Here is a 15,642-nt window from a genome sequence, read left to right on the forward strand (position 1 = left end):
TTAAATTCAAAATTGTTTCATAACTTATCCGATTTGGTTGGGTCGAACGAATTGATTAGCGTTAGAATTCAATAATTTAAGAATCCATAGTCCCTTGTACGACTCCAAAGTCAAAATAAATTATCCGAACCTATTATAATCAATTACAACAAATTATAATAACAAACGAATAAAAAGCGTTAATTCAAGAGGCAGCGGTAAGACTAGAGTTTGTATAGCGTCCAAGCGATCACAAATGGAGAAATTGTAATAAAGAAAAGCGTACAACACTCTTGAATTACTAGGAAGCGTAAAAATCCAGGTTCAAGCGGTATAGGATTACAGGACATCGGTTGTCAATTAGTAGCGTTGCGAATTTCATTATTTTTTGTTTGTTTTTTGTCTGAAAAATCTCATGCAAGCGGAAAGGAGAGGCAATAGAATAAGCAGGGGCACGATAAACCATAAAGCGTTCTTTATTGTATAAACAAAAACAAAAACAAATTTGAAAATTCAATCGAAATTTCATACAGAAAAACGCTCCGTTTTTCCGGGTCTTTCGAGTCTTCTCTCGCCTGACTTGGTTAAACAACGCGGACAGACAAAGATTAAAAATAAAAACGCGTATCATTTTGTAAAAACACACAAGTATTATTTAATAAATTCTTTTTGTTATCTTATCAACACAATTCTCGTCTCTCGTCTCGTTCATACCTGCTCCTTTTAAAAATTAAGGTAGCTCGAACCGACGCGTGGCGGCGTTCAGGCCGGGTCGGCAAGAGCGTTACGTTACAATATTTTGTCATCAATTATCGGCTTGGAGCCATTAAACTGAAACTATTGTAAACCAAAACTTTCCGGAAACTACTTCTAAACGAAAATTGCTAACCAGTTGTTTTCTTAAATTGAATAAATTACTCTTGTAATTCCGGAATATTGTGTTTTGCATGTGAATTACTTTTGTCCCTGTTTTGACCTCACCCCTCTACCACCTCGTTATTCCTACAGCTACGACCGGGAAAACCCCAAGATTTCCTTCTCGAGAAATTTTCGATAAAATTTTTTTCGAAGAATACTCGAACTGGGGTCCAGGAATTTTCGAGATTGAGGCATTTGTGCGACTGTTGGGAAAAGTCATTACAACACTTTAAAAAATAATTACAGCTTCGTATTTTTTAAATATAATGTTTTTTCATGATTTGTGATTTTTTTTCGAAGCGTTTTGTTGAAATTATTTACACTTGGTTTGATATTTTTTTTTATGGATTTTTTTTGTACATTTTGAGAGCTTATGGAGGTAACTTTAGAGCAATTGGGGATGTTAGTAGTATCAGGTATTCTACTTTTATGTGGAATACTTCTAATCTCGAAGATATCTGTAAGAAGTTCTAATAAACATAAAACACTAACCTCTCCGATTTTGATAATAATTTATATATGTTATAGTCTATCGAAAAATAAGAGAAACGTTTTTTTTATCGGCCGATAGTTAATTTTAAGGGGTGAAATCAACCCCCAAAGTTGGGCATGTTTTGCGTCTGGTAGAGTGTGTCATATAAAAGCACTCAATCGATCGCAACGAAACCAATTGCAAAGTGTTTTACACGTCAAACAACCTATACGACATGTTCAACTTCTAATGCACCCTTATTAAACAGGGATTCCGAACCGTTTGAGCGCTCTAAGTTCACACGTTTGCGTAATGCCGAACCGTCTAAGTTTAAAATTGCTACTGTGTTGCTTAATTTTCAAAAGAATATAAGAAAACATAGGTTTTAGCCCAATTTAAACAGCGCCATTGAAAGGAGCAATCTCGAAAGTAGAAATTGATATATGCGAAATCTGGTTCGATGATGTTAGAAACTTCAAACTGTTGTAACCGTTGAATAGTTGGTTCTACCCTAGCGGATTTTACGACCAGGGATCGGTTAAAAAAAGTACAAAAACGACCGAAGTTGGTCGTTTTGCGGTTGTTTTCGACCAATTTCGGTCGTTTTTGTACTTTTTTAGACCAATGCCTGGTCGTACAATTCGCTAGGGTAGGCAAATGACTTTTTTTTACGGATTTTATTTTAGATTTTTTTTACAGACGATATGGAACAATATTTACCGAAGTTTTTTTCACGTCTTATTCTTATAGAAAATTGAAGTATGCAGTGGACCGGCTGAAATGTTTTTATTTCGAGCTGTCTTTTCAGTTAACTTCATCGTTTGGCATAATAAGAAGAAAAATGATTGTGGAGCCTGAAAAAAAATTGATTTTATTTGACACATCCTAATATGCATCTATTCCCATAGCACATTCAAGTTGAAAGAGATGAAGATTTACCGATTGTATCAGATGAAATAAAGTATTCGGAAGATCTCTCGTAAATTTGTGGTGATTTGAAAATTGTAACAATAGCGGACAACAATCGCGTTCCACAAAAATCTCTACTTTTTATGTTTATAGGGTAGTAGGGATAGGAATCAAAACTACGTTCAGAAAGAGTGACTAACAAGAACGAACTTTGATCTAGGCAGTAAAAACATCATACTAGTAGATTATTTGATGTGTCGAAATATCTTTTACCATTATTACTTATTAGGCTCAGTCTTATGAAGCAGTATGTTGAAGCTCTGAATAAAGATAGCAACTGTTTTCAGTATTTGAGAGAATAGTTTCCCGCGATAAGTGAAGCTAATTTAGCCTCTCATTTAGAAGAGAGGTTTTTTGATGGACCTCAAATTCGTAGTTTATTAAAAATAAATTACAACAATAATAGACGACAACTTTGGTCTAAAAGACGAAAGTTTTCTTGGAGCAATGAATTATATTGAAAAAGTAAGTTTTAAAAATATATCGCAAATCTTGTTCGAAAATAAGAAAAGAGAGAATTACCAGAAATTAGTAGGCGAGTTGTCAAAAAATTCTAAAAATTGAGTTGCTTGATGAATTTTAAACTGCATTTCTTACACCCACATCTTGACTACTTCTTTCAGAATCTCGGAGTGAAGAACAAGGGGAACGATTCCATTAAGATATAAGTGCAATGGAGTGTCGGTATCAAGGAAGGCAGATGATGGCAGATTTTTGCTGGACGTTGACAAGAGATATAAAGAAAAACAATATAAAGAGAAAGAAAAATTCGTTGCATAGAAAATTTGAGGAAAAAAGAGTTCATTATAATAGAAGAACGATTCAATACCAATAAAATTATTTTTTCAAATTTTCCGCATCGCTCTTGCATCTGTTTCAGCATCCAAAAAAAAAGAAAATATCATTCAATCAAGCAAGGAGAGTGATTGATCCGGATTGTGATTAGGGCTCGCATATTTCGGGTCCCAGGTTCGAATTCCGACCTACAGAATCAAAAAAAAATGAGTTTATTTCAAATGTTTTTACCGTGATCCCAGGTGGTTCACAAATTCAGAGACAAGAATGGAAACTGTCTCTGCGATATGAGTTGGGTTGTCATCACCGAACTTTCGAGAATATTCTAGAAAGAGTGACCTGCTTCGCTCAGTGACCCTTATTACCCCATAAGATACAGAATTCTCCTACCTTTTATCTGTTGTTATGTATACGACTTTTGTTTTTAGCAGTCGTCTTGTTTTCTTTACAGTATACACACGTGTACTGTTGTCTTTTTTGCACAAAATCCATGCTACATAGTTCTTACGTTTTTAACCCGAAAATAGTATGTGTAATATCCTCAAAAAATAATCCGATATTTGAAATCATCATTCAACATAATTTTGTTGCATTTTACCATAAATACTAAAGCGATTAAAAAAAAAAAAAATTCTGTTTTCGATTGCAAACAGGCTTAAAAGTTTCTTGTTGGTGTAAAAAGACTCCAGTTAAAATTTGAGCCCTTAATATTAATATTTAGATAGTCCGCATCGCACTTTTCTATTTTCCATAAGAATAACATTGGAAATTTCTGTTTTGCACATTCTGATCTTTACTGCAAGTCCATCGTATGTCATTTAAAAAATGTCTTCACTTATTCTTGTAGAAAATCACACGCTCTACAAAAAAGGTCTCTTATAATTTTTCGTTAAACCTAATAGTTAAAAAGTTATTACAGTTCAAAGTTCAATTTATCGTAAATTTAACCGTTTTCAGTACATTACAGCAAAATTTTACGGTCCTTGAACTCGGTCTCTTAGAAAACGTTCATGAAGAATTTTTTACAGTAATCCAAAAAAATCGAATAGTTTAGAAAAATTTATTAGTAGAAATTTATAAAAAATTTTATGTAAAAAAAGTCTCGTTAAGTAAAGTACTGTATTTAATTTTTCCTGTTTTCTTATAGTCTCCGTACATGTTTTAAAAACTTTTATGGTTAAAATCAATTTTCAAAATTATACTTGAGCAATCGAGTTGTCTCATACATATCAATGTGCCGATAAAAAAAAACAACTTTTAGACCCTACATCGATAATATAACTATTTTTTTACTCGGTGGAGTTGTGGGTGAAGTAGTTTAGTTTGTTGATTCTTGTAAAAATAGATATTGGTGTTCCTCAGTGTGTATTGTTTTTTTGAAATATGATTTTCATCAAATACTGAAAGTTATTTTTAATTTTTTTCTTAGAGTTTCGCTGGCCTTATTATTAGGCCAGAAAAATTTTAAGATAAACACAAATTTTTCGCCAATTTTTTCCAATAAAACTATTAAATCCGCTATGATGTACTGAAAACGGTCAATTTTGCGATAGATTGAACTTTCCCCTCTAATAAATTTTAAATTATTAAGTTTAACGAAAAATCATAAGAGACCTTTTTTGTAGAGCGTGTGATTTCCTACAAGAATAAGTGAAGACATTTTTTATATGATGCACGATAGGCTTGCAGTAAGTATCAGAATGTGCAAAAAAGATATTTCCAATGTTATTCTTATGGAAAATAGAAAAGTGCAATGCGGACTATCAAAATATTAATATTAAGGGCTCCAATTTTAACTGAATTCTTTTTACACCAAAAAGAAACTTTTAAGCCTGTTTGTAATGGAAAACAAAAAAAAATTTTTTTTGAATCGCCCTAATAAATACCCCATAAAATTTTATTCATACCATATCTCTGTGAAATTTCCTTTACTTGTTTGTAGGTGTCGTGTTTACACCGTGTTTCTTAATTCCCCTTTATTAAATAATATGTATTTTGAAACAGTATCTTATCGTTACTTATTGTAAAGAATTTCTGCCCTGCGGTACATATTTCCGCGATAGGATATTTTTTTTTAGTGTGGGTAGTATATATCGTAACATATGAGTTTTAATAATGTTCCCTTCGAAATAACGGATAGTTACATTTACAAATAAAAGTACGTATAAAACAATGATTTTAATTTGTTTCGGCAACGTGTATTTGAAGAAACGAGCGCGTTATACCAGATAGCGACGTAACAAGCATATCTCCTGGGTTGGCGCGTCGTGATCGTCCGAAGTGCCGGGTGCGTATAACTGCTTCCTTGATCGCATTTACGTAACCATCTCGAGTGAATATAATCACATTCATAAAACGTGCAAATGTGAATGTGTGTTTGGTCATCCATATATAGGACTTTCCATGCCAATCCAATTACTTTCATTTTTCCATTCAGTTCAAATGTCTCATATTCCAAAATGCTTTATCCATTTTTGTATTTAAATTTAATACTGTTCTGTCAAATAGCTGAAATAATCAATGTATTTAATTGAATATTTTCCATGTTATCGTTTAAAATAAATACGAGGAATCAATTATAAGAGAGGCCAGAAGTTTGGAAAAAATTCTGAAATCGGGTCAGGTTTCTGTATTAGGGTTATGCAATACGACAAAGTGCACAAGCTATTATCTAGAGAGAAATAATGAAGATACAGTTACGATAATGAAATAGAGTACAAAATATCTTCTGTCAAAGAACTCAGACGTTTATAGAAGTACAGGTTCCTCAGTAATCCTGTGTCGATATTGAAACTTATTTTTTATTTATGGAAGCGATGTCAGGAGAGCTATTTCGGTGTATACGTAAGAGCACCACAATGTAATAGTGAACACGATATATGTTAACGTCGGCATCAAGACAATATAAAGAAAACACAACAGTTTATCACAAGAACAACTTTTTTTAAGGAAAAGCGTGATCTTCTATTCCATAGATCTTTTCCTTTTAAAGTTAAAAAATTTTTTATTTAAAGAATTTAGAAAAAAGTTTAACCAGGACATTTCACTTTACCATGTTTTTTTTTTATTTTTCCATGACTTTATGGAGTTGTACACTCTCGAAAATCTTGAAGTCGAATTTTTGGTCACAAAATTTTTCAATTAGTTGAACTAATTTGTGATTTATATTGAAAAAAACCTACTGATCTTGAACTTTATGTCAATCTGTTTTGAAGCGAGAATGAGTTTTCGAATAAAAAAATTACCCAAAATTGAAAAGATTAAAAATTTAAAATAAATTCAAAGAGTTTTTTTTTTAATTCCAGTAACGGAGTTATTTTTGGTTCAAATGACAAATGAATTGGTCCTCATAAGGTCGATTAGACGTGAAACATCCTACATGAATTCACATATAAATTATACGCTGAAAAATGTAGATCAACGTATATGCGTGTACGGAGTATCGGTAGCCAGGAAAAGTAACTTTTTACTCCCACCCGAGGTGGAACTCGAGTGAATTGTGTCGTTTTCACGGGTATCTTTTGGCATCGGACTCCACCTTTATAAGCCCATCGCTGAACGCTACACGCACTACTATATTCTCGTCTGTTCAGACAGGATTCAGACACCTCAAAGAAAGAACAGTTAAAACCAATTTCTCAACATGTACTCTCACGCTCTTACTGTAAGTAGAAGCCCTTTTTTTTCACTATCCCTAACATTATTCTAACTTCAAAATAAAATCGTTTTATTCAGAGAAAGTATGGTCTCGGCGAGAGCCTCAGGCCAGCAGACGACAGGGCTGTCAATGTACTTGTCCCGAGACTGTGCCGAGTCTCTTGATATTAAAGAGGCACGAGTGTAATTGACGTTCAGCAAAAGATTATTCAAGTCTTAAGGAGTTTCGGTATAGGCGATACAATGTTGCCATGCTAAACTATGCTAAAAACATAAAAAATTTCAAAAAGTTCAAAATTTTATAAAATTTGGTGAACATATTCTTTAGTGCCAAATTTGGCAATACAAATTTTTAAAGATTTTTCTTCTACACAGTTATTGAGTAATTGATCACTAAAGTTCACGTGTATAAGCATAGCGTTTCCATATATATAGGTATACGTTCCGGGCATAAAAAATCTGCTTTAATGCGTAATTACTCGATAACCAGGTAGAAGAAAATTTTGAAAAAAATTGTGTTTTCGCACTTGATGTTGAAGAACACTATCACCAAATTTGATCAATTTCTTAATATTTAGACTTCTGTACCGAAACTCCTTAAACCAATCTTGTTACGGTGAACTGTGACCCGTATTCTACAAAGATCTTTTAACGACATCACGACTTTCAAGATAAAATATACTAATAATTGAATTTTATAAAATAATGCAAATAGTATAGAGGGCCGAAGTAAATTTGGTAAAGTAGTCTCATGTCACCACTTACGCATCGTAAACGTTGAGTGTATACTCAATTTGCCAAAAAATCAGCATCACTACAGCAGCCGTATCGATGTCTGTTGTTAAACAGTGACAAAGAACAGCGAAAATGCTCTAAGAAAGGGGTAAATATTTAGTATCTCGGTCTGTGCCATCATTTGTAGGATAAGTTGAAATCTACTTGTCTACTTATAATTTCGAAGTTTTAATTGAATCAATGAGTTTTGTGTAGTTTAAGCTTAGTTTGTTGCAACCGGAAACTATTATTTGAATGGTGAAAGTAGACATAATCCCAGTTTTTTCAAAGCATCATAGTTTTCTTTTATTCAATGAGTTTCCTGAAGTTGGAATTCAGTTTTTAGCTACCTGGAACTAATATTTGAATGTAGAAAATGGACTTATATCAGCTTTTTCACGGCATCTATACTCTTTCTTCATGGATTTCTGAACAATTCCATGTAATTATAAAACTGAATCGTTTTCGAGGATTGAACTATAGTAGTTGTGGGTTTGACTTGATTTACCCATTTTACACAATGTTGATTTCAAAACGCTTTATTATGAACAAAGGATTTATTTAAGGATTTTCAGGTAATTATTGTAGCAAAGAAATTTAACTGGAACAATTGCTTGTAATTTACCGCGAATACTCAGATAGGTTTGATTTTTTGAAAGATGTTTCTAGGCTCTAGGCTCTAGGCTGTGAAAGAGATTTCTAAGCTCTAGACTGTAGGGTATTGGTTTTTCACTAGGGGTTTTTATATTGGAGCATTTTTGATCTATGCGAAAACCACTTACAAACTCTCAATAATTCCTAAATCCAGAAAAAGGTGCTTGGTCAATATATCCCAATAATAATAACCTGAACAAGAGTAACCTAGGCAAATATAACCTAGGCAAAAATATCCCGCATAAACAAATGATCATAGGTTCATGTAATAGGGAATATAGCGTGCACTTGAATGTGAACACTAGGGTGTCCCAAAAAAACGCGATTTTTTGTTTTTATTTACCGTCTCTCGAAAGCTTATATATGATGAAAGAAAAAACCTCTTCAAAAGAAAGCCCTGTAAGACGTTCCAGAATCATACAATAGAAGGATCTTTTCCTAGATTTGGAAAAAAATAGATTGACATATTTTTATTCAGGAAATTTTTAAGTAATGCCTGGCCCTTCAACTTTCCATACTTTGTGGCTCAATACAAGATTTCAGAAGAACAGAAAAGAAAAGAAAAGATATTGAAAGTCTGACATCGAATTCATAATCAGCGACTCCGAAAATCCATTAATAGAAAATATGACGAAAATTGCGTTACTGTAAGAAAGTTGGAACTAAAAGGGTAAGTGATGATTTAGTTGAAAAATAATTGGGCTCAAAATTTATAGGATTACGAGTTTTTTTTCACACCTTTTTTTACACCTGAAAGACACGTTTCTAATGTACACTTTTCTAGGAGATTATTCACTGTGACAATATCATTGAAAAAATTCATAAGCTACCTTGATCACTATTTTCGAGGTCGCTCTTTTCAATGATAGCATTAAAATTTAGTTAAAACCCTTTTTTTATTAGATGTTTGCAAAGTGAAGCAAAAAAGAAGCAATTTTGAGGTCCATTCTTTTTTCTAATCAACGATTCGGAAGTCTTATCGTATTATTTTTTTATAATAAAGTGTCTTCGATGTTTGTACTTTCGAAGTATGTGCTTGGTTTTTTCTTCTCTAGGTTTATCATTGCAAATAAAGGGTCAAATTGCTAAAATAAAATGTTTAATTTTCAGAGTATTCAAATTTTGTGATGTGCTCTAGTATTTTAAAGTCGATATATATATATATATGGGTCATTTCATACCAAACCCACTAATGCGTGATCCCGACCATTTTTGATTTTGCTGAAAATTTTCTATTATTTTGTACCTACTGAAAGAAGTCGTTCCTAATTTTTTTAGATTTTTTCCCCAACTCATCTGATCACAATAAATTTTTCGAAACATCGTACAATTTTTTTGTGAACACCTATAACTTCTTCAATAACGGAGATATCGAAATAGAATAGTAGGTCATTTTTTTCGTCTAGAGTTGTAGTTTTACGAAAAAAATACAAAAAAAAAAATAACAAAATGATTTTTTATACTTTTTTTCAGTATTTAACCAAAAATATTTTTTTTTCAAACTTAGACCATCTTAATTTTTTTCAAAAAATTCATCACGTTTTAATAGACCTTTTTACACATGCAGAAAAATTTTTAGCTTGTGATATTCATAACTCGTTACTTTTTTTTTCTATTTTCTACCACGTGTCAAGCGAAAAAGCGTGTTTCCTCCTTGAATGGACAATGCAAGTAGAGTGATTTGATTCAAAATTATTCCAATTGTATATGTTAATCGATTTGAACACATGAACAAAGTAAAAATTGTGGAAACCAAAACAAGAATCGCAGAAAAAACAATTATTTATCGAAGCTTCCTTGCATTCAATGAATTGCCGGAATGGATTAAAGAAGAATGTACCTTAAAGCGATTTAAAAGAGGGCTAAACGTATATATAAAAAACAAATATTGAAAGATGTATACAATTGTATTATAAAAAAAGTAGCTTAAAGCTAAATAAAGACCAATCTATCTATCTATCTATCTCTTCCTATGTATATTTGTATCTGTGCATTCAGTTTGGTTAAAACCGATTGATTGATTGATTGATTATTTTATTGTGCCCCTGGAACTCATGGGGGCAATTAATAAAATTATTCTAATTTTTCATAATTTTATGATTAGTACAAATTTTATAATTTTTGTTGATAAAGTGATCATTCGAAACCCATTGTTTTTATTTCTATCACAATAATATGCTTGAACATTTTTATTATTCGTACAAATTTTCATAATATTTAGTTGAGTAAATGCTAATTTGAAGCTCGTAACTTTTACATTCTATCATAATAGTATTATAATGAGTGTATGTAACACAACTCCACTTTATGCTTATAGTTAAATAATTAATGGTAATTATATATTAATTATTTTTCATTTTTTATTTTTATTTTCATTTTCAATCTTCTACACTTATGTATGCTAAATAGAATCATATAATTTCAGTTCATGCTCCATATTTCATATATCTTATTCCAAACTGTTTCTTAATTCTAATTTCTGACTAAAATGTTCCCTCAGACTCATCATCTTGAACAAGCTCGGTATGCGATAAATAATTAAATAGTTCGGTTTTGAAGACATTTTCCGACGAGATTACTGTAATTTCTTTTGGCAAAGAATCCCAGAGGAAGCAACCCGAAACGCAGAAGGCACTCTGGTACGTAGATGTTATAAATCTGAGAATCTGAAAAGCAGCATCAGGACATCGTTCCGATCGCCTATATTTATTCCACTAAATAGATCACGAATGTAGTTAGGTGCCCGCCCATAGACCATACTATTGCTTGAAAATAGAGTCGTCGATTTTTAACCGAAAGCCAACCGAGTTTCAATCTAAATTTTATTTAAATCACCAGGCAAGGGGTGATAGACGACACATCAATATCAATCAGCGGGAAAATCAGTGCCATGATAAGATTTTTCTGAAGTTGTACAGACAACAGAAGTCTATGTATTTCAGTTTATGCAGCGCGGCATTAACTTTTTTTAAAATATGGACCAGATTAAATTTTCAGTAAAAATGAAGCCCAAATTTCGCGCTAATTGTACATGCGGCAAAGGTGATTCATTTATGGTCACTAGAGGCAACTGATCTACCGACAAGCAACGAGTACGAGCCTTACTACCTAGCAACAGTATTTTTGATTTTCCCACATTCAGGTTTAGATTATTTATCCTAGAAAATTAGTAGATTACGTTAACATCGTGGCTCACTTTCATCAAACCAGTGTTTAAAGCATTGACATCACATGAAAAGGAGATCTGAGTGTCGTCCGCGAATACCATATGATGGGTGTACTTGAGGTTTTGTGAGACAGTATTTTTATAAAAATCATGAAGAGTATAAGTCCAATAACCAAACCCTGAGAAACACCCATCGAAGTATGATGCCATGAAGAACAATGAAGATCAATTACCGATTGACTCCTACCCGTAAGATACGAATAAATCCAATTTAATTCTGGGTCATCGAAGCCGATAGCCTTCAATTTAGTTAATAATGTGAAGTGAGAAACGAACTCAGAGAGAGAGAGAGAGAGAGAGAGAGAGAGAACACTTCTTCAAAATACGTAAGCAGAATATCTGTGAAATTTTTTTTATGGATGATATGGAACAATAATCATCGAAGTTTTTTTTCACGTGTTATTCTTATGGAAAATTGAAGTATGCGGTTCGCCGGCCGAAATTATTTCATTTCGAGCCGTCCTTTTGACTAGCGTCATCGTTTGACATAATAAGAAAGAAAATGCTTGTGGAGCCCGAAAAAAAATATCGATTTTTTTCGACACACCCTAATATATATAAATATTACATATGCAGTCCAAAACTTTTTGGTCAAGACAAGTGTGACCGTTCCAGAGAAAAGTTGCTTCAAAAAAATCTCCTTTATCAGTTGATCGCAGTGAAACGCATATATTACTGATTTTGGTACACCTGTTTTTACCATAGTGCCCTCATGCGACGAGTCTGTAGGGCATGACGTTTTTCAGCAGTGTCTCAGCACGGGAAAAGCTCTCAGTACGTCTCTGTTGCTATACAAGGTGTTCTAATAACTATTAGCACCTTATATATCTTTGAATCTATAAGGTTTACAGAAATATTTACCAATATAAAATGGCACAGTATGAAGGGGGCTATCCGATGATACTGATGTGCTCACCCCCAATCCCACCCCCTGTGCTGGAGGTGGGGCAACTTTGAAATCTTGAATAGAAACCTCTATTTTTTATTCTAACTCTTCAAGCAAAAGATCCAATGTTCCTCTTATAAAATTACTTTAGATGTTGTCATTCAAATTTCCATTGATAAAAAAAGGACTAATAATTTTATTACCTTTGATTATGTACCAATGCACCATATATTTACAGACCATTGTTTCTGGTATTATCGTGCCTCTCTGTACTTTTTGAACCTGTCCAAAAAATGTGTATATAAATGTATATAATAACGTACGCATTGATTACTACGTTTACTATTACCAAAATTGTAAGTATTATCGTCCTCTGTAATTTTGGGAATTTTTGCTATTACAGCGCTATCTATTACGAATCGAAAAAAAATGTTTCTATAAAAGTTACATATTTTTTTATAGGGATCCCGAATTTACAATAAAAAATAGGGGTTCTTATTTAAGATTTTGGAATTGCCCCACCCCCAGTCCAGGGGGAGGATACTTTTATATTACTAGATGACCGCCTTCGTACTGTGCAATTTTAAATCAGCAAATATTCCTGTAAACCTTTTAGTATTGAAGATATCCATGGTGCTAATAGTTATTGGGACACCCTGTATATACGCCTTCCCGCTGCTACTGTTCAACCCCCGCAAAAATTGACGTTTCGTGGCTGAACATTTCTACTTTAAAAATCAACTTGATGAATGAAATTGGATCACTCGTAGAGCATCCAGCCTTGCTGAAAAAAATGGCCCTCTTCACTACTGAAACAAATAACTCAAAAATGAATTATTCTACAGCACCTGGAATGTTCACAGTGGAAGTATCTATCAATATCTACAATCGTGCAGAAAAAAAAGATTCGATTTCGTAAATGGTGATGATAGAAATTTTTGAAAAAACGTCATTTTTCTACGTTTTTTTTCATTTTTCTCTGTTAATTATTTATCGATTAGATAATTCCAGGGCTCATTCTCTTCGCAATTTTATTCCCTACATTTCTTCTCAAGATTGCTTTCTTCTGACTTCATTGGTTTCCGCAACATTTTTTTCAAAATCTTTATTTCCTGGCCTAAGTATTCAACAACAGTCTTTTTGTGCGAGGCTCTGATTTTGATATAAACTGAAGATTTTTAAAGTTCTTTTCATATTGGTTGCAAACCTGACTTAGAATATAAGTAATCCGCATATTGAAATATTTATCAGTTGCACTTACTGGTCATAAATAAATAGCCGTCAGTTTGAACATGCGTTTCATTTCTTTACCTTTTGACTGATCTCGCCGTTTTCTCGAAATTTCGCATTCATGTCGTGCTGATCTTATACGTGTCGAATTGGAATCTCGTAAGTTCTGTTCCTACCGCTGTTAGTATCCACACCCACCAGGCTATTTCCATATTTCTATCACGTAATAGAGAGCCCAATCGTACGATGATTCGAGAGGAAAAGAATGCTAAAAAAGTTCGTTTGACAGAAATGAGAAAATCAGTAATGGAATTCCTAAATTTCTGGTCATTTTTTTACAATGATGATAACAATTACAACAAGATTTAGTTACTCACAATGATAAACATACAGTGATTGATCCGACAATTCCCGACAACTCCTTTGTCCCTACATTTTGCTAATGGTTTATTATTTTTTTTACTTACACTATGATAAAGGACAATAAAATCGCGTCAAAGCGGAATGGATATCATTATGTGCTTTACGATTGAGACATAACTATGTTACATATATTTGTAAAGAAGCTTTCAATGAACTTCGTTCGATTTTCTACAAATAAATAAATGAACACTCGTGAAGAATGCTCGAAAACTCTACGTTTGTGTTTCAGTTTGTGGCTTTCGGATGTCTTGCAACTCAAGTAATTGGTGCCCCAACCCCAGGTGGACATGGACAGTGAGTATAATACAGCTAATCATGTATATGCAATATGTCTAGGGTTGATAAGATTGCAAGATTTATAATAAATATACGGTTCGATTGCAAGAAATTACGGGAATGAAGCCATACGGTCAATCATTGAGTAATGATGTACATTTTATCAAAATTGTTTTATAAACATGTGTCAAAAAGATCATATGAAAGAATTATAGAATTTAAAGACAATGATTACGTATCATCAACCTTTTATTCGCACACTTATCGAATATAAAAAAAGCAATTCCAATTGCTAAATATTGTTGGAAGTGATGCCATGCCAAATAGTAGAGATGCACTTCCCGTGCATCTCTACTATTTGGCAATGTAATGAAGAAAATTGATTTTGCCATCTTTGAATTAATGTGAAAAGTTCTTTTAGTTGTTCAATGGCATTTCAATTGTAATGGAAATTGAGTTCGTATTGAACACCACCTTGTGATTAGTACATACCAGTTTTTTAAAAATAATTCATAATAAAACTTTTACGAATGCAAACACCGAATCTACTATGAAATAGGAAATCATGTTAATTACAGCCATCACGTTCGAATTCATGTACCCTATCATGTTCATACGGTTCATCATCACCACGTAGAGAAAGTTTCGTATCCTGTTCATCACGTTGAGAAGGTTCATGTACCTGTTCACGTGCCTGTGCATCATGTCGAAAAAGTTCATGTACCTGTACCTTATCCAGTTCATCACGTCGAAAAGGTGCACGTGCCCGTACCAGTACCTGTGCACGAGAAAGTTCACGAACCTATTCATGACGAAAAATGGTGGTGAAATGGGCCATCAATGGATGATCATTTCATTTTTACGGTTTTCCCGTAAGAAATGTGAATCTGCGATTTGTTTTGGTTGGTCAATTCCGAAAACGATTTTTCTTCCTGGGATAAACCCGAAGCTATTGAAGATCTTGGAATATAAAGAGTGAGCGTTGTGAGGATAATTACCAATTAATACAAATATTATCATTTTTTAATTCTTAAGTCAATTAAAGAACACGGTGAAATTGGAAAGTATTTGTTAAAAATAAGCAAATCAATAATTTTCATCGTATTATTTAATATTGTTTAAAGCGAGGCTAGATTATACTAAACTTAAGACAAAGACGAAATATTGGTTTGATGCGAAAAATAGCCATCAAAAATAAAACTTAATGTATATATTGGAATAATACGTAAATATGTATATAGAGAAATATGATAGCTAACAATGTCTTATACTCACGTATATGATAAATACTTATCTTAAATTGCGATTGTTGTATACTATGTAAGTTTTTTGTGAAATAAAAAAAGCTTCATTTTTTTGACAGTTATTTGTTATAATTAGATG

General features: G+C 32.8%; 1 protein-coding gene across 1 annotated transcript; it reads left to right on the top strand.

Annotated features, from left to right (window-relative positions):
* The first annotated feature begins 6,661 nt into the window (after positions 1-6,661).
* On the top strand, positions 6,662-15,279 carry LOC122417050 (histidine-rich glycoprotein-like). The gene is made up of 3 exons (XM_043430294.1): positions 6,662-6,797; positions 14,213-14,277; positions 14,838-15,279. The coding sequence occupies exons 1-3, from the start codon at positions 6,777-6,779 to the stop codon at positions 15,085-15,087; spliced, it is 336 nt and encodes a 111-aa protein (XP_043286229.1). The 5' UTR covers positions 6,662-6,776; the 3' UTR covers positions 15,088-15,279.
* The last annotated feature ends 363 nt before the right edge of the window (positions 15,280-15,642 follow it).

Source organism: Venturia canescens, chromosome 10, assembly GCF_019457755.1.
Source record: "Venturia canescens isolate UGA chromosome 10, ASM1945775v1, whole genome shotgun sequence".
Taxonomy (NCBI): Eukaryota; Metazoa; Arthropoda; class Insecta; order Hymenoptera; family Ichneumonidae; genus Venturia; species Venturia canescens.